Below are 20,182 nucleotides of genomic sequence, written 5' to 3' on the forward strand. Positions count from 1 at the left end.
CTTGCAAGTAACCCCAAAACACCAAAAGGGGTTTTAAATCTCAAAAGCCAGTTTTAAGCTGGAACATGTAACCCTTTTTGAGTACAGAAAATCCGAAATGACTCTACAAGCCAGAGCACAAGTAGAAATGGTTTATAAACGAACCTCCTCCTACACACACAGTGTCTTTCCAGGCAGGTCCTTTCCTTTGGGTTTGGCTTTAGTTCAACAGTGCAGTGCCTTTCTGGGACTGAAAAAACCCTGCACGCAGCATTTATGGGCATTTGGAAAAGTTTATCCTTCCCATCAAGCCAGCAGCCCAGCTGAATACCTGCTGCCTGCTCTCCTCAGCCCAGAGCAGGAGCAACCTCCCCTTCTCTTTGAAGGAATCAAGTCTTTTCCTTGACAAAGCCAGGTGCTATGGGAATGACGGCATGGAAAGGAACTGAGTCCTGTTCAGGATTACAGCCACATTTCAGCAAACGTGCCCAGGACTCCTGGCCGGGTCAGAGCAGCTACAATCTCCCCAGTGGGGCTACCAGGAGCTGGTGTTCTGGGCACGTCCCCCAAAACCACCATTTTTTTCGGAGGGGCAGACACCCTCTAGAAAACATGGGCCTAAGGCAGCCTTCGTACACAAAATGTTTCAGTTCTATTCCTGTTATCCTGAGCAACAGGACATAGCGTCCAGGCCGTTCTGGACACTACAGCCCCTCTGCAGCCTGGGAAGCCCTAAGGAGCTCAGTGCAGAGATGCTGAGGCACAGAGTGAGCGTTGAGGTGGCTGAATGGGGCTGGGTGGACACAGCCAGTTCTTGTCTTAAGCCCACTTTTAAACAAGCCAAAAATACGGTACAATATGAAGATGAGAAAAACATAAGGCATCTCCAGATGCAGCATCAGTTGAAGGCAGAAGGCAAGAATGAATTCAAAACCTGGGTTTTTTTCTTCCACAATACAAAAGAAGAGAAATCAGAACATTTATCTTTACATAGTTGTCCATTCAGGAGTTATACTCAGCACAGTGGGGAAGGACATGCAAATCCCCCTACGCTCAGATGAAAACATACCTTCAGTTTTCACTTAAAAGGCAGCCCATGGCAGAATGAGAAAAATAAGTGTTTAAAAAAGATAAACAAGTTATATTTTTGGTATTATTATAATAGGTGCTTAGATCAGATGCTCTTTACTGTAGAATTAGGTGAAGATATTTCCCAAATTTATACAACTTTAGTACTGCAGCATAAATTACAAAAATTATCTATATTCCTTCCAGAGGAGGAGTCAAGATTCCTTTGTTTTCCAATTTTATGTCATTGTCTTCAAAATAAAGAAGGGAACGGAACCTTCCCACTAAAAGCAATTGAACACTTCCTCTTAATTTCCACGGCTAAAGGCTGATTTGCTACGTTTGAGTAATGAATACAAAAACTTACTCAGGAGTATGTAATTCACAGACAAAAGATACAAAGCAGCCACAAGCAGGAGCGGAGATGGCAGTGATTCCTCTCCTACCTTGGTTACCTACCAGCCAAAAGCAGCGCTCAGTATGCAGACAGCTGGTGCTAACTCCCTTTTTTGCTTGGATAATAGTAACCAGGACCCCCAGACCAATCGAGTGGATGTCTGTGTTCTTTGGCAAGTTAATCACAGAGTGTTACTATTGATGAATTAAATTTGAATACAGTAGATAATGCAGACAAGTAGTGGATATTACTCTGACATTTTATTATATGTTTTAGTCCAGTACAAGAGCTAGGTAAAGCTGAGAGGCAGGTAGGTCAATCAGGTCACGGAGAGAATCCCACAAGAAAACTGCCCTTCTGTTACCGAAAAGGCGGTTCTTCCACGGGATATTAGTATTTCTTTAGTTTGTCTCCTACACTGCAAGACAGCTGCGTTAGTGATTAACCACTGCGGGCACTGTGATATATAAGGCGATTAAGAAAGCGACACACCATTCCATCAGAAGAGAGAGAAAGAATGAAGTGAATGAATGGTGGCAAATGATGGACGTACCGAAGAGGTCAGACAAGCGGGATGAAATGTCAAGACGCAGCTGAATTTAAATGGAACAGTAACTTGATAGGAAGCTGTCAGACCTCCCTGAATGTGCCTTACGGTGACAAGGGATCTTCAACTACTTAGTGGATGCATTTTCAGGATGCAGTATCTCATCAGAGAGGATGTTTAGAACTGGAATGCACTGATCTCTATGACTGCCTGTTTATACTTTGATGGGGACAAAAGTATTGACACTTTTCAGCAAACACAGTGAAGTAACAGTAGAAAGCAGAAATCAGTATTACGAGTACCTGTGCAAAATCCGCCGCAAGCCGCATCTTCCCACCTTCACCGAGGGGTCTTATTAGACTGGCATTGCGAATGAAAAGTTCAATTGCTCTTTGAGCCATGGCTTCAGTGTTATCAAAGACAAAGTAAAAACACTCAAAATGTCTGAAGTAGTCGCTCATGACTCTTGCTATAAAACCCTGTAGTTCTTTCATGTACAAAGAACAAGGGACATCTGGTTTTCCTGAGCTGGATAATGATCTGAAAAGAAAAAAACAGAAAAGAAAAGAAAAAAGAAATGGGGACAGCTAAACTCATCTTTAAAACACAACCAAAAACTACTGGATTCTTTTAAATTTTTTTCCTACCCCATGAAGTCATGGCATGAATTACAGAGTCTCATTTCTGCTCAGAATAAAGAATGTGTAGCGCGGTCTGAAACTGTAGTCAAAAAATATCTCTTTATTAGCCATTCCTATCCTAACAAGATAAAGGAAATCACCCCACTCCTGCCCAACTTGCAGAGCCTCCACCAGCTTGGAGCCTAAACCTCAAATCCAGCCCCTAAAAATTTAAATGTCCCAGTTGTTATTTTGAAACTCTAATAATGGATCAGAAAATACAAGCACATGTCACAGGGTTACTAGTTTAGCCTATCCCAAGACTGTTCTCATATAGAATTTGTTTCCTAGATTCCTCCAAACCTGGGATTATAAAATTAATCTAATTATCACAGAAGCAGCACAGAAGCTACAGGACGCAGAAATCAATCACTTTTCTCTTTCTTTGAATCACAGTCAGGCAAAAGAGCTCTTCCAAAGTCAGCAACCTGAGCATACATGCCATGGAACAAAACTGAGCCTTGGCTGGAATCAGTTTATCCAGCTAGAGAGGTACTTTGCTAGTGGTGGCAAAAGAAAGATGGAGAGGGTAAAATACTGTTTTTTAAAAAAAAGTCAAAAGGAAAATTTAGAACACCTCTGAAAACATACTATTTTCAGTGAATTTCCAAGATAGAAACCAGGACATCTGATGATGATATAAGCAATGTTAGAACAGAGATAACAACCAAAATAACACTCAGGAAGGAAGTCTCAATTATAGACAAGAGTCAAGATCTTTGCAGATACAGGATACTGGAAATTTTAATTGAACTGCTATGGGAAAATAGCATAATACACTAAATCTGAGCTTTCAATAAAATGGACTTTTTGAACCATTTCATACTCAATAATACTTTAGAAAAATTTGTGTGTAATTTTGAATCAGAGGTTATATGCTTTATTTTGAGAAACACAAACAATGACAGTTCTGAAGAGTGTCAACAAAAAATAAGTTTTGAAAGCAAAGGGTTTTTTTTAAGCACAAAATGGCCTCTGCTTGTTTTTATTTTTCTATTTAAAATGAATTTTACTCAACAGATATGACATTAAAAAAAAAAAAAGGGAAGAAGACAGATGCTACCTGATTCGTTTGTTTCAATAGATAGGCGTAATTCTGCTTTCTGTGTTCACTGACCATAAAACATCGCCTTCCCCTCAACAAACAAGCGCTCTTGCTCCAAGGACATCGTGGCAATAACAATCTATTATGCATATGCTGGACGTCTTACTAAAGCAATGGTAAATGTAAAAAATATTTCTAGTTACCCAGAAAAATCTTCCTGGTGCATAGTGATGATAATAGCTTCTACCGAATCTCCTACAGAGTTCAGTAATGGTTGAACAGCACTACCCATTAGATCATGGACTGCCTAAAATAGAATTAGAAAAAGGCAGAAGTAAGAAAACAGCAACTAGAAGCATTTGCATTTTGACACCTCCAAAATACCTTGACAAACAGTTCATTTCAACAGTGCTTTTCATTATTCTGCATTAAAAACTGCTAAAAAGGACAAAAGCCTAAGATAACATTTCTCTTTAATTGATTTTACCAGTGAAGTACAGAAATAAGGCTGTTTACTACTTGTATGTAAACCCTTCCTTCAAAAAGGTGCACCACAATCTGGCATTCCTGGTTTGTAAACGTGCATGTTTTGGTGCACACACTTGGTTCAGCTGTTCATTCCCCAGACACGCAAGCTGCCCTTCATCCCTCTGCACACAACCCCTCCCGGATTAGTGCACAGCAGGATGGATGTGGATAGCTGTCATCCACAGCAGGCTGCACAGCCAGCCACATCGCCCCCCAGAAAAGCACCAGGTAGCATAAAAATCATAATTTTATGTGTGTGTCGGGGGGGGGGGGGGGGGGGGGGCAAGGGCATGATGAAGGATCCAGTTATTGCTGTGTGAACGCTGCAGAGAAAGACATTTATTTTCACAGTCAGCTGACACCTGGGTTCCAACCATTACGAGAATATTCCTGAATACAAACGCTGCTCAAGCAGAGATTTGGCACATGCAACATATATGTAGCTGCAGTTACAACAAAATGTAAATTTCAGAATATTTGTATACCTTTAACTAACTATATACTGCACAAAATAATACCTGGGAAAATAAGTGCCCGTTCTAAGTGTAACAAAGAAAGCAAAGCTCAGCCCTACCCCTGCAGCATACGGACATTCAATTACCTTTAACGCAGTTGTGACTGTTTGCTCAGCGGCTGCTGGAAAGGAGCTCTGGTTGGTAATGACCTACAAATTTTAAAGTAATTGTTAATAGTCAACATTCAACAAATTATTAGAATCCATAATATTTAATTTCATTTAAAAACATACACAGTTATCCTTGGTAATGAGTGGTTTACACAGGTATAGATATCAAATGTGTTTTATAGACAGAATTTTCAATGCACCAGTATCAGTTCTTTGCTCTCAAATTTTCTATGGACACTGCTTCTGCCTTGGCAAAGAAATGATTCAATTGAGTTCAACTGAAATTTAGCTGAAGGATTAACAGAATCAGAGTAAAAATAAGTGGCGTATTATCCCTCTGCTAAGTATAGAATTCGTGGAGAAATACACAAGCAGCTCTACAGCAAGTATTTGAAAGAATGGTTGTTCTTTCTCAGTATTATGACTATTATAGTACTACATGTTAAATAGCTGTTTATATACAGCTACAATGATATTAGAATTGACAGTCAAGGAATGATCTGAAGGAACATTCTACCAATTTCCTTACAGTTATGAATATGCTATACAATAATGTTTTTAAGCCAGGTACGTACTGAACTCAAAGACTGAATCATATCAGATCTCCCTCCAACACTAAGGCACATGAGGTTCATTACTAAATACATCAGAGAAAGCAGACTTAAAAGTTGATCTACCATCTGTTTGCAAAATCCAAGCAAATTTTATATGCTTTTTAGCATTTGTTTTACATTCTTTAAACATATCCATAGTCAGGAATACTCATGATCTTTTTTCTAATCAGGCTAGGAGTTAAACACAATTAACTACATCTACCACTATATCTGTTTAATTTACAGAGACTGTGTAACCACTGGCATCACTAAGCCAGTAAATTGGAATTATCCATAACTCTGCTTAGTCCCGAAAACATTTCCAGGCCAGACTTTGGTCACAGCAACAATGCACGGAGATATGTGTGGTGCTGCTTTTCTTCTCACCCTTTCCTTCCCCTTTTCAGTTTGGCCACAATCATGGGAAAGCAGTGAGGGTCTTCTGCAAAAGAGAAGCTCATGCTGAGACAGATGCAGACAAGGCTATCAGGCTGGCCAGTACAAAGAACTTAGTTGATAAGAAAAACCTGAAAGAGTTCAATTGTTTAGGCTCAGAAAACAACGGCTGTGAGACGTGATTATTCTCTTGCGTTCACTCCTCTTCTAATATTGACAATTTGTTGCATAGCAATGCTTACAAGGGCCAACCAAGTCTCAAAGAGTTGTACAAATGCATAGCAAGGTGCAGCTCTTAACCCAAAATGGGGCCGTATTTGTCAGTGTTCTCATCAGCTAATGGGAGAACATGTATACGATAGAGCAAAGGAGTTACCATTATGGCAAGAAGAGAAATACCAAAGGACGCCTACCTTCAGAACCGACTGGTGCAGTTTGTACAGTGAATTCACCACGGCCACGTTCCTCCTCTGACCCTCTGTGAGAGGTCCAATCACCTGACTGGCATCTCCTTGAGTAGAAAGCTGCAGTGATTGCAGAAATTGTTAAAACAGTACCAGCTCTTTAAACAGTGCATCACTGCAAAATTAGAGTTAAACTCAGACCATGGCAGAAAGCTACAGGTCTTCAGTATCAATGTTCCTCCATTTAACTCTGATTCATATGTTTTCCATCTCCAGGTAATACAAACTGAAACAACAGGAACCGTGATAAACAGCTGTCTCAGGTCCCAAACCACAGCACTCAGACCCCGGTCTCTTGGAGACACCTAGTCCCAGGAGAACTTCACCTTTGTAATCTAAGAATCAGGTGAAGTCACCTACCCAAGGATGCAATTAAACTAGAACTGTAAAGGGTATGCTTTCCTGTATACCCTCAGTCCTTACTTCTGACAACCACTCAAGCCTCTCCTTAAAAACTCTCTTTCTTCAAATAGATGCTTACAGCTTTGTACATATTAGTGGCTTGCAATGAACAGAAAAATTGAACTGCAAAGACCAAAACTCCTAGTCCTGTCATGAAAAAGGGTTCTATGCATGAATCCTTCAGCTAAAATAAAAAAAATATTTCTTCATATTTAAACTCCTCAAAGCGTACATTTTTTACCATTACCACAGGAATCAAAGTTCCAGGGTGATACAGAACAGCCCCATAAGGATACCACAGCATATGTTTAGAATTTAAAAGAAAATAAATTCTAATTGGGAAACAAATGGAAATCTTCTTGTGCACTGAAAGCTGCAGAAATACAAAGAATTGACAAAAGGCTATGTGAATTCTAGAAGAAGTATGTCTAATTATTACAGCAAGAATAGCTATTTATAGAAGACTTTACTGAGATATAATTATCTGACTAGTTATCTATATTTCAGGATACAAAATTATCCTCCAGGAAACTCCTGAAGATGCCTAGCTCCAAAAGTCTCTCAGTGAAAATATATTCAACTCATTGAACAAGTCATCAAGAGACTTCTATGAAGTGTGTCTTTAAACACAGTTGTAGGTCCTACAGAAAGCTCTTAAAGTAAAACTGAAAATACAGTAATAATTGTTTAAGAACAAAAGCAACAAACATAACCTGAAAATTTTTAAGCTGTGGGAAACTGAATCTTTACTAGTGAAAGACTATTCCTGTACTTCCCATAGCTTCCGCTCAGCATAAACACAGATATCATGCAAGCAAAGTTATCCAGTATTTGCCAGCACTGCTAATAATGAAGTTTTAGACAAGTTCTTGCAAGCACACAGGAACACAAATTTATTCACAGCACTGAAGTGACGATATCAGTTCATTCCCCTTTCTTCAAATTTAGGGATTATTTCAGTGTAAAGAGTTTTCTGAGGCTTCTGCAGAGGGAAAAATCTTTTGCAATGTATCTTAATGTATTTGACATCGGAACACATCTTTAGACTAGCTGACAAATCTATCATCTCAGCATCTTCCTGCCTTCCTGATGAGAACAGCCATGTGAGCTGCGTACATTTCTGTTTCCTTCCTGATATTTCCTTTTGACAGACCTGACTGGTTTTAAGCACTCTGCTTCTCACAGCTTCACAGATTAATAACAAAACAGCTGTGCAGAGAAACACCTCGTCCATCCTGCTGACCACCCTTCCAGACAACAATAAACTTTTTTTTCACACCTTTTTTAAGCACTGCACAGACTATTCAACTCAGTTGGTTGTTCTGCACATTTACTATTAAACATAAAATACACTATGAAGATAGTAAAATTTTACATCCTAGTCACTTCAATTTCAGTTCCTCAGAGTCTACTGTAAAGGTTGCACAATTTCTTTTTCTTAAACATTATGAAATCATTAGACTGTGTCTCTTCTGCTGGTAGAAAAGCTTAACTGATAAGTAAAACCAATAACAAGTACAAACCTAACCCTTCTGCACGAACAAGCAATGCTTGCAGTCAGCAATAGTGCACAACTGCTTCACGGGTAAAGTCAAAAAGTGCCCTAAAAGCAACCAATCTTTCTAAAATTGTTTACCATATTATATTCCCTTAAATTAATCAGTTTGAACTTTGACAGCTAGATGTGTTGATCCCTTGTGTACCTTAAAATAAAATCACTGGTCTAAAACAACAAGACTTGGAAAACTCAACTCTTGAAACTAGCAGTACGAACTGGGCAGCCCAGGGTTCCCTGGGACTGCTTCTCCTGGAGGTGTGACATGGGAACATCTGGCACCTACATGGGTAGATGTGCCATACCATCATGGGAACATCTGGCACCTACATGGGTAGGTGTACCGTACCATCTACAGCAGAAGTTTCAGGTGGTCGTTCCCATCTCTTGCTGTCACCACAATGATTTCTATGACCTTGCCTTGAGGCACGAAGGTTCTGTACTGAGCTCTGTCCAACAGGGTTCATGTGTGTACACTTCCCCACTGGCATATATCTGCATTTCAGGTAGTTTATCACTATTCCGATATTCCAATGACTCAGACCGAATTCTTGACACCTCTAATATCCATTGTGCAATCATGCATCCAGGTAGGAAAATGCCATCATTGTGTCTCCCCGGTTCCAACAAACTATGCTTATGGTCCATTCACTTTAGACACAAACCATCCCTCAATTTATTTTCCATCATACCTGTTTTTATCAATGATTCATGTTCATCACTCATAGCAAGTACTTTTGAAGTTCTGTGCTGGACACAGCTTATGCATTTAAGCACAGTGGCAATGTAACCGTCCCTCCGTTATCTGCCCGCTGGGGATTGCAATGTGTAAATAGGTTAGGTCAAATAAGTGTGAAGCCTAGCCACATCCACTCAGCTGAAAGGCACAGTCCAAAGGCCTGCTTTTTGATGAGGGCATCAGAGACAAAATCTGATGCCTTTTTAATTGGTTAGATTTATCCAGAAATGCATAAGGCCATGAGGATGAATTTATGCTATGCAGAAATAAGGAAGACAGAAGGGGTGACTTCATCCCAAATCAGAATCTATTTTGGGAAAGACACATCTAAAAGACAAAGCTTAGCTGAAGGACCAGATCCCATCTCCAGGGAACCGTCAGTCACCCTGGGAGTTAGTCTGGCTTGAGCCTGCTAGCTGAAAAGAAAACAGAGGAAAAGAAATCATGCTGAAGCCAGACTTGAATGAGCAGTAACAGCAAGGACTGTAACTGTTCCACTTTTCTGTATCTGTCTTTAAGTATAGCAATTGATTTCTTACACTCTTCACTTCAGTTGGGCAAACCATTTCCACTTTTACCTCAAAGTCTGTCTACTATCTACAGCAATTTCATGGGCACTAGCAAAGTACAGGCACCCCATTCCCCAGCACGTGGCAATTCTGCAATGGTGACACGTCTCTCTGCTAACACAAGCTACCGGCACGCTGCCAACATGAGATGCTAGTAAGGAAGAGAAGTCTCCCGCCAGCAAATATTAGCCAGGACTTTTGTCTGTGTCTTGTGAACATGAACTTCTGTCCCATGCAGCATTTCAAGAAAACTCATAGGGCAGCTATTAGACTAAAATGAGAGAGAAACATGGAGGTACCGCCTTTCTGGCACATATATGAGGACATTCTCTAAGGTCAGAGGTTGAAATTTGCAGGTTCAATCCAGTAGCTGACTAGCTGGAAGAAGCTTGCTAGAAGACTTTTTTTAAAAAAAAAATCTAATTCAACAGACTCTGAGGGCTATGTAGCAGACCTGGTAGTTTTTTGAACCAAAAAGGACACTGGCAGGAGCTGATACACAAAAAATGTGTCACGAAGAGGAAAAAGTTGACTGAAGGCCATATGACTGGCCATGCCATACGACTTGCTTTAGCCTGACATGGTCGAGACCCTGTAAGCCACAACTGGCACTGTACTCTCATGAAATTCAGAAGTCCTTCTGGAAAGCAGTCTCTTTTAGTTCGTATCCTTCAGGACACTAATGTGGTTACACTGCTCCACCTGCAGAGATTGTAGGTGCCTTCTACCAGGTCAGTAAGTTGCACAACGCAGAAATTTTCAGGAATGATTCACCTGACCACATGCGGGAAACTACCAAGTAGAGAAATAAGCACTTCTATTGAGTAATTCATCTAGCCTATTTTAGAGACCCTGCTTTAGGGAAAGAGTAAATGCACCCTGTACACATCTGTTTCCCTCTATTAACTATACATGGAATCTAAAGCAGTACTGCAGACATATACAGGTTGCTATACTGTTAGCATATTCACGTCAGATGAATTTTCACCCTATAAATGTATTTGTACCCCTTTGCGTAGACTCACCTTTGAAATATGCCTTAGAAATAACTAGATCAAGTGTTCTGGATTTTACACTTTTCTATGTTTAATACCTAAGAACAGACATGTAATTTGACAGCATGGATTTGATCTCACATGCTGAGACATGTGCTATGATAAGACTGCTTTGGGTTTAAATTCTTGTTTTCACCATGAAGCAATGAATGTAGAATTTAGATTAGGACATAAATCAAATCATCAGTTCTCCCTCAGGTTATAAAAAAATGCTAACTGAGTTTGTCTTTTTCTTGTAGAAAAGCTCAGACTATTGATACATCTTTTCCTGTAATTTGTTTAGTGTTTCAAAGTGACTAACTTCCCTGCTTTCAACAGGTGGCAGCTCAGAAGAGACACTGATTTGCAAGCTGGTTTGCTACCATTCCCTTCACAGACTGAACATTTTGTGAAAAAGCTCAGTTTCACACTAAGTAACTAAGATCTTGCGTGCATCCTTATTGACAGTTTTGGAAAACTCCATTTATTTGATTTCTCTACTCTAAAACAGCCTCAGCAAACCCACTCTCCAAAGAGCAGGAAACTGCATCATAATTTAGAAGGAGCACAGAGAAGATATTAAATCAAAATAAGACGGAAGTAGTGCCTCTCAACAAAGCATTTGATCTAACTCTAGGATCACGAGACTAATGTGTTTTGATAGCACAAATTGAACTCCAATTGTCAAGCTGACATTTTCAAGAATAAATACATTCCTAATAGAGGCAGCTGATGTGGCCATACCTCTGGCAGAAAGCAATCAATCCATCTGGTACTTGGCCTCCTGCCTGATCATAACAACTTATTATAAAGCGCAGAATCCATTTACAGAGTTTGAGTCAATAGGGCTTGGCCCTGGGATTTCTCCCATGAGCTACAAATAATTGGCATGATTTACTCTTAGGTTTAATGTTTTCCATATGGCAGAAGAAGCATTTCACAATCTCTTTCCTCCCAAGAAACACAAAAGTTTACTAGAATCAGTTAGCTACTTTTTGTAAAAATCTGACACCATTTAGCAGAAAAATACACAACAATCTGAACTCCACTAGCTATGCCACCTCATATATTAGCTACTCAAAGGGCAACTTGCAAAAAGAAGAGACATAATTTAGAGGTTTGAAGTGCAGGATTTGAATGAATGTGTCGGGGCAAATAAGGTCCTTGACAGATGAGAATAAATTAAAATTAATGTTCTGCTTTAAAAAAATCAACAAAAATTTAAGAATAAATCATAAATAAGAATTTATGTTCTTAGAATGATATCTAGTTTTTCAAAGAAAATGAAATATTTCAAGATATGAAGAAAGAAATAAGCTGTGAGTTCAGGCAATAACTTAAAATGTGCATAAAAGCATTTATATTGCACCCTCAGGACATTCTCGTAGCTTCCAGAAAAAAAAATTAAAAAAATATATATAGCTTCCTCAGAAAAATGATAATTTTGTATTCTAGGAATATAGAAAAGAAGCTTTATGGTGAAGGCATTCAGAATCTTATAGAAAACACAATCATCATTTTGGGAAGAAAATTTTGAAGGAACTGTTAAGTCCTTGACCAAGAACCAAGACTGCACAGCACACTCATGCTATTCATGCTAGAACAACAGCAATCATCAAACCATTCCCTCAGGGGGATTTCTGTTTTGTTTTGTTGGTTTTTTTTCTTTTCTTCCTTCGTATTTTCAAAAACAGAAGAAATGGAAGGAAAACAGCAAATGGTCTTTCTGTAAACAGAAAAGACAGGATTTATCTCTAAGTCTTTGAAACATCTGAGAAGAAAAGCACTGTATAAAATAATCAAAAGTGAGTAATGGTTCATGGTCCTTAAATAATGAGATGCTTTAAAACAACTCTGCTATCAGAAAGCACCTAAAACCAGTTCCTTTAAGGAATCTCAGAGAATCCTAAACCTGAAGCACTCAGAATCATTTCTCAACTTCAAAAAATTACACCCTTTGTATTTGACATTTTTTCAGACTCAGGTTTATCCAGACTACCCAAGTCTGAGGAGGATTTCAAGGACAATGTGTGTTGATCCTGATACCTCTGACTGTTACAGTTTACTGAATTTTTCATGCTTGCCAAATTAATGAATGAATGATTAATCATATTTTATATGTCATCCCAATAGCTGTTGGTCCCAACCAGCTACTGAGACTCCACCTCCAGAGGTGAAGAGCAGGCATCCATCCCCAGGACATGTAAGATGGGTCCAACATGATAGGGTGATATTCATCTACACATAAAAAAAAAATAATCAACTTATTTAATTGCCATCTGTCTTTTTTTGGTATCAAGCCCAGGCGTTAATTGAGATTAGAATACTTCTACCCTGCAAAAGGTTATAAATGAGCTTTACATTGTCCAGCTCATTAGAGTTGTTCCAAAATTGCAAAATTCCAAAGCCTTTACTGTATCAACATACATTTAATCAAATCTGTTTCTGAATCATAGAATTTAATTTGGTATGAAATAACTTAGAGCACACTATAACAAAATACTGTAAGGATTGTGCAATCTTGCTCTTTTTCTACCTGTTAGCACCATCACGAGTCAGATCTAAAGAAGTCTTTTAACCTCTTTCCCAGCAAGATAAAATGAAGTCCATAGTACTCTCAAAAGCAGCCTTTTATGCTTGGATGATTTTTTCTGGAGTTTAGCCAGTATCTCTTTAAAAAAAAATAAAAATCACACATTTGTTATGTGAGTCACGATCTAACCAGCAAAAGACAACATGAGAATGAAGAAAATGTTTCATGAAGTTATTTTTTAATGCAACTTCCTCCTCTAGATTTTTAATTCATTTTTTAAAAGTTTAAATGCTCTTTTAGGTGACTTATCAGGTAGACATTTCTAAGTATTCTCTGACCAATATAAGTAGCTTCCTGATGACTGTTTTAACAAAGCTCTTCTGATCTTTCCATCAGAAAAAAAGATAATTACAAAACCTTAGCTGACTTCTTATTATTTTTAAGTTAGACCTACAGCCATCTTTAGCTTTTATTATTGTACAGTGAAATAGTAATTATTCTTAAATTATTTTAGCATATAATAGCCTCCCACATATTCTATTTAAATACCTATTAATGAATTCCTTTAATGTGCCAAATATTGAAATCATATTTTTGGGTTCTCCCATTTAAATAGCATAGATACAAGTTTTTCAATGACAGTAACACCATGTCTTCAAGGTACCGGTATAATACAATTAATTCACATATCTCAAAAAGAAATGGGGAAAACATAATCTTTCACATTACTTACACCCCTGTAACTGACCCGTTATTTACAGAAAACCTTTCCCAAAGTGTCATTTCACTACTGTTCTTGACAATTTGTGAGCTTATTACATTTCATACTTCCATCCAAAGTTCACAATATTCGACATTTAGACAGGAGGACTAGATACGTTTCCCTGGAACTGTCAGACAAATCTCATTGTTGGAATATGTCCTGAATAGTGATTCACCCGCAAATGAAAGCTCACAATTCAATATAACACCATCTAATACGAGACATGGATTAATTCTTATAAGACCACATAATAAAAAAGGCAATCAGAAATTCACTTTATGTCATTACAATGAGAATTCATCATGCTTTTCAATTCAAGGCCATCACAGGCCTCATAAATTTGATGGAGTTTAAATCTGGTGCCAAAATTCCAGTGCATGAACAGTATTTTTCCTTCACTGGAAGAATTGGATTCCAGGAAATCTTTTCTCTCTCCCTCTCCACCGTGTTCTCCCCTACTTCGTTGAATTATTCAGCTAGATAAATTTAGCTATGACAGATAAGAGGATGGGTGGACAAAAAAACAACAACGCAGATACCCCAAACTACACAGTTATGTCAGTAAACATCCTAACAGAGATGCAGCTTGTGTCAGTTTTCTTGCTAGTACAGCGTACTTCATTTGGGGAACTTGAATAAATTAAATGAGCAAAACGATATTTTTGGTTAGTGTAAGGTACATTTCTCCTTAGGAATACGTACGACTAAAGCCAACCCAACAAATGCTTTCCTCCATAAATGAGGTCTTGTTTTTTTTCATTTCCCTAAGAAGAAACCAGAATTATAGCCCTCCTAGATCAACATCTTTCTTTCTTTCTTACAACACATTACAGATATTTTTCCTTGCCATTAGGCAGACAGGGGCAATATCAATGGACAACTTGTTTAGTCCAGCCCCTCTCTGCCTTTTCCCAGTCCACCACTAAATCTAGACCAAAAGGTTCAGAAAAAATTCCTATCTCCATGAACACTCAGGGAAAACTAAGAAAAGATCCTTCTCATCTAACTGTTTCCTTATTGCAATATTCTAACTTTTAAGTCCCATCTTTCTTTGCATTTCTGCTTTTCCTAACAATTTCACTGATTGAGCCAAGACGTTCCAATATAGTCTCTGGATCAGTTATAATACACTTAGCCTTTTAGATTCAGGACAAAAATAAGCCATTCATATTGCTAAATAACCCACTGAAAACAGCTTATTTAAATCTTCATTCCCCTGATCAAGCATGACAGACATTTTTTCTTCTACAAATGATATTACGAATAGTCCTTGTAAAGACGCTGTCTCTTTCTCAGCTCAGCGTTTAAGCTAAATTAATTGTTGTTTTTCTATTCTACCTGGCCTTTTAGCATTTTCTTTCCTCATTCTCTTTATTGCAACAATGTTTATAAACCAAGGAGAGGCATTAATAAACTAAATTGTTTTTAAACAGTAAAAATGTAAACCAGTATCAGAGCACGTTTTATTGTAATCTCAGGAAAAGATCATGGAAGATCTGTGAAGCCATCGCATCACAGAATTCAGCTTCCAAAACTACACCACCAAAGACAAACAGCACAATATGACCAATAGTTATGGTGACAGCATGGATATGCAGAAAGTTTAGATCTATTTTAAACCTCACTAATTACAAACTAGTTTTTAAACATACTCAAAGGATCGGCTTTTTTTTGCAGAAAATTTCTAGAGTAGTGCAAGAAGAATATGGTCTGTTTTCTCACAGTCTGCCTCTTTAAACTCAAAAACCCTCCCAAATAATCTATTCCAACGTATTCTAAATGGCTAGCTAGTGGACCAGAGATATTTAATAGGGAGATATGAATGCTGACTATCCACTACAAGTGGAAAATTGAAAAGATCATTATGGGTAACTGCAAAAGATTAAGCCACCCGAGCAGCATTAAAGAACACAGCAGTAACTGAGGATGTAAGTAAAGCAGAATTTGGAATCTTGCACCTGCAAATCACAAGTTCAAATATAAACTGGATTGAAGGACGGTAAGAGATAAATTGTCTCAGTTTCAGTCCTAGTGGAGAGTGAGCATTTATTAAAATCTTTGTAATGTGTATCACTGACTGACAATCTTATCTGAAGCCTCAGGAAGGAGACCTGTGATTGAAAAGGTCTGAGAGAAGAGAAATCCATCTTTAAACATGATTCCTATGGAGTAGAGACAGAGCACAATGGCAGGATAATGCACTGAGCCATACAAGTTTTGTGGGCAATACTAAAAATAATTTAAGAACAACTGCAGCAGAGCTGACTTTCCTTTATATATATTTTGATGCTAATCTTATGTAATGCATTTGGTGCTGATCAGCATTACAAAGATCAGTGCTCTAAAAATATCTGAACATGACAGATAGATAGATGCTCCTCAGCCTATATCTCCATCCATTACATTCACTGAAAATAGAATATTAAATTACAGAAGGGGTTGGTTGCACTGGCATCCAAAAAGGTGTCATCTGAGTTGGCTCAAAGAACTATCTAGCTACCTGAAGAAAATGTTGGACTCCTGAAAAGAGTTAATATCCAAGAATTTCTTGCACCCATCCAGCAGTATTTGGAGTTGCCAACTAGCCACACCACCACAGACAACTGTGCTTTTTTCAAGAACTAAAACTCTGGTAGAAACACCAAATGCTACTCGAAAATAAGTAAAGTATGGCTAACAAGCATTACAGATAGAAAAACATGTTTAGGAAAGCATATCTTTTGAAGCTCTGGCAATCTAAGAAAATCTTGAGACCAAAAGCAATGTTACTATAGCAGAAGTCAGCATCTCCTAACTTTTGCCTTAGAGATTTATTTACATCAGAAGTAAGAAAGTATGAATTCCAGATGCGAGAAAAAAATTACCCCAATCTGTCAGCATTTTAAGCTTCCTCTCGAACAGATTTTGCGTGTCGCTCTCGTTTGGTCTCATTCACATATTGGCTGCGCCCACAGCAGTAAATTAAACAGTGGCAGGAAAGGCTCCTGGATCTGGCATGCGCTCATCTGTACCGCCAAACTGTCAGGACAGTCATTAGCAAGGTCTTGGCCTGGGCCAACAACTACTCTCCCAAACAGTCTCCAGCCAGGGCTCCGGAGAGGCAATAGTGCAGAGACTACCCCTGGCAGGGTGCTGCTGTGGGGAGAGGAGCCCTTACCGGCCGTGAGGCAGGCTGTCCTGCGCCCGTCAGCCGCAGCGCCCGGGAACCATCCCAGGCACCTTTCACTGACTACTACAGACGCTACTGTTACGTCCCATGTCGGAGACTGAGAGGGTTCACAGCTAGTATGGCAAATAAAGTCCTGAGTGTCAGTCATAAAGCTTCACCAACCTTGTATTCTCAACTGAGAGAGGCAGACATTAACATACGCATCAGGGTGACAGTGTGGAGCAATTTAATACACAGCCTTTCTGCAGCAAAACCAGACACGTTTTGCTGATGCTTGAAGTGAGGCCAACACTAATCAGAACGAGCCTCGATGATACAAGTTTGCCTTCAAACAGATTAGACCAAGTTCATTTACTTACTTACATTTACTGTTCTGAGGACAGTTACATGTTTTTCTTTCCACACCCCTACTCTGTTTCAAAAGCAAATCCAGACCATTTGGGGACAAGGAGTCAGTGATCAGGATATATCAGCGCTTGAAGCAGGGGTTGAAAGAACAATGAATTGTTACGTTTCTCATGCTCTTCTTCGGTATTTACTTTCTTAAACAATAATGCACTAAAAACATCTGTCATCAAGTACACATTACTCATCATTATGAGAGATAACAATACTTTACAATAAGGCAGTCCCAGTTACACTATTTAGTACTAGTTAATTGAAAAGTAGATCTCAGTAAACCCACAGAACAAATAAAGTTTAGAAATAACGTATATTAGGTTTAGTCATAGAATGTTTATGTCAGAGTCACTTTACATTTAAACATTCATCCAATTAAATATTCAGAGTTAGTTTAGAACATCTGAAATCCAGTTTCACCATTGCATTGAAAAACAGTATCAGGCTAAATCAGTTTCCCAGTTACTTCCCAAGAACCTGTTTGTACTTGGCTGAGTACCCGCATATTACTGCTCATATTACTGCCCTAGTACTCTGCGACTGTTGCACGTTCTAAAACCACGTATAACATTACATAACTCCGATATTTACTTCAGTAAATGTACATAAATCTTAATATACTACTGAGATCCAGAATAGTGAGAAAGAGGCTGCCTACTCTCTCTCACAGATATCAGCTGATGCTGACTTTTCCCTCAAAACAACCCAGAATCTAAAAACCTTGTTCACCAAAGAAAATCCATACAAATTTGTGTCCCAAATGTACAGTGGTGCATTGCTTTTGGGATCAGAATGCAAAGTTCTCTCTCATTTTGCCTTTTGATGTGTCCAGTACCGGAGGTCTTCAATAACATGTGAGTTGATATCCTGCCCTTTGAAGATATGGACAACTATTTGAACCTTTGTGCAGGGACTCTAATTTTTGAGCCACTTATGTCTTATCTTTAATCTCAAAATTTACTTCTATTACTGGGTCTTTAGTATTTTAACTTTGAGATACAGAAAATACGCCAAGTGTCACCTTATGTTTTCTTAAGAAGGTCAGGGAAGAATTTGTCAAACTTCCAGGAAGGACTGTGCTCCCTCTCCTGTACAGTGCTTAAAAATTGTCAAGTGGCTTGTACCAGGCAAACCTGGTCATCAGAAAATCCCACAACCACTGCCCTGGGTAAAATTCTGATGAGAAGCAAGCCTCTACCATGAGCTGTGGGCAAAGGACAGATTAGAAGCTCTCCCAGAACACTGCCCACAGCCTGTATTTTGGGCCACCACCTCATTCATCAACTTTTGTAAGATGTATGACACAAGACCAACCACATTTAGTTAAGGGAATAAAAAAAAGTTAAAATTCTCTATTTCCTTCCTCCCTCATTACACCCACTCTCTTTCTCCATCTTCTGAGTGTTTCCTCTTTATGATTGCTTACAAGTCTGACAGTGGGAATGTTCTCCATTATATCATTTTCCTGCAGCCTCTTGTCTGTTGGAAAGATGTCTTTTTTTAGATAAACTTATTACTCCATAAAATACAATATTCCATATTTAGGAACCTTCTCCAATTATAGGCAATCACAGTTCCCACTGATTTTAGCCTTATCTACCCTAACCTTAGGATAAATCCGCCTAGTATAATACGGCCATGCAGATTCTTGCTTGGCCTGTACTTCAAGCAAACATGAACTTGCTCTGCTTGTGCTCCAGGCTGAATGAGAGTGTTGTGCTCAGCAAGGTGCCAAGCCTGAGCTGGTCACCCTGACTTGGAGTGGAGCTAAAACATGCCCCGTCATCTGGGAGCACAGCAGAGTGAGTTTGTGTTTGCCTAAATCACGTAAGCATACCATTACATAACCACATATAAAAATGTTTTTTAAGATAATTTGATCCACCAGAATTTGCCAGCATCGTCACCCCTACCTGCTCTCAAAAGCAAGTAGGCAAACTGATTTTTACAATCCTGCCTCTACAAATTACTCTTTGCTTGTTTGTTAGCCAAAAAATACCAGGCCACTTTGTCTCCGACGGTGATGCCTTATGGTGGGAGGAGGTAGGAAGACACAGCTTCCACAAGACAAGACAGGAGAGATTGCTGTGGGACTCTGATTGCAATCAGTATAGTCTGACAGGATGACTGTAACTCTAGGGAGGAAACTAGGAGAGGTCTCCAGGTTCAAAAAGTAGGAGAATTGCATCTTCTCTAAACAACTGCATTTTCATGTTCACAGCACAACACATTTCATCTATGTGCACTTGGTGGGTGTGTTAGTGTATTTCAACCCACCCACATGCCAAGCTGAACAGAAATAGCACAAAAGTACAAGAACATACAGTACTTACATTTCTGCTCACAATATATGAGGTAACTGAAATCATCACTGTAAAAGCAGAAAGAATGCAACAAAAACCCCAACAATAAATATTGTTTGAAATAGTCCTGTGCTGGGAAGGGGATAGACTGCATGACCAAATAGGGCTCTTCCATCTTCAATCTCCATAAAGGTAACGGAGGTTGCAATTTATTTTTCTGCTTGTTGGCAAAAGTACACATCTTGTAAACTTTCAGAGCTTTTAACCCTCAATGTTTCATGACTTCTTTCCATAAGACATCCAGTTGTAAGTATCGATAAGGGAAATAGCTCTATCAACAGGCAAACCAACACATAGTACTTGCAAAGTTGCAACAAAGAGATTTTTAATTATG

The 20,182-nt window shown here is 38.8% G+C and overlaps 1 protein-coding gene across 1 annotated transcript in view; it reads right to left on the reverse strand.

The window, feature by feature from the left end:
- Positions 1 to 20,182, reverse strand: part of COG5 (component of oligomeric golgi complex 5) — a 190,224-nt gene that overhangs the window by 19,046 nt on the left and 150,996 nt on the right. The window contains exons 15-18 of the mRNA XM_075741876.1: positions 6,272 to 6,382; positions 4,846 to 4,908; positions 3,920 to 4,023; positions 2,294 to 2,531 (exon numbers count right to left, since the gene is read on the reverse strand). Of these exons, the coding sequence (XP_075597991.1) occupies positions 2,294 to 2,531; positions 3,920 to 4,023; positions 4,846 to 4,908; positions 6,272 to 6,382 (516 nt within the window). The remainder of the gene's footprint in view (positions 1 to 2,293; positions 2,532 to 3,919; positions 4,024 to 4,845; positions 4,909 to 6,271; positions 6,383 to 20,182) is intronic.

The sequence above is a fragment of the Balearica regulorum genome, chromosome 1 (genome assembly GCF_011004875.1).
Source record: "Balearica regulorum gibbericeps isolate bBalReg1 chromosome 1, bBalReg1.pri, whole genome shotgun sequence".
Lineage (NCBI taxonomy): Eukaryota > Metazoa > Chordata > Aves > Gruiformes > Gruidae > Balearica > Balearica regulorum.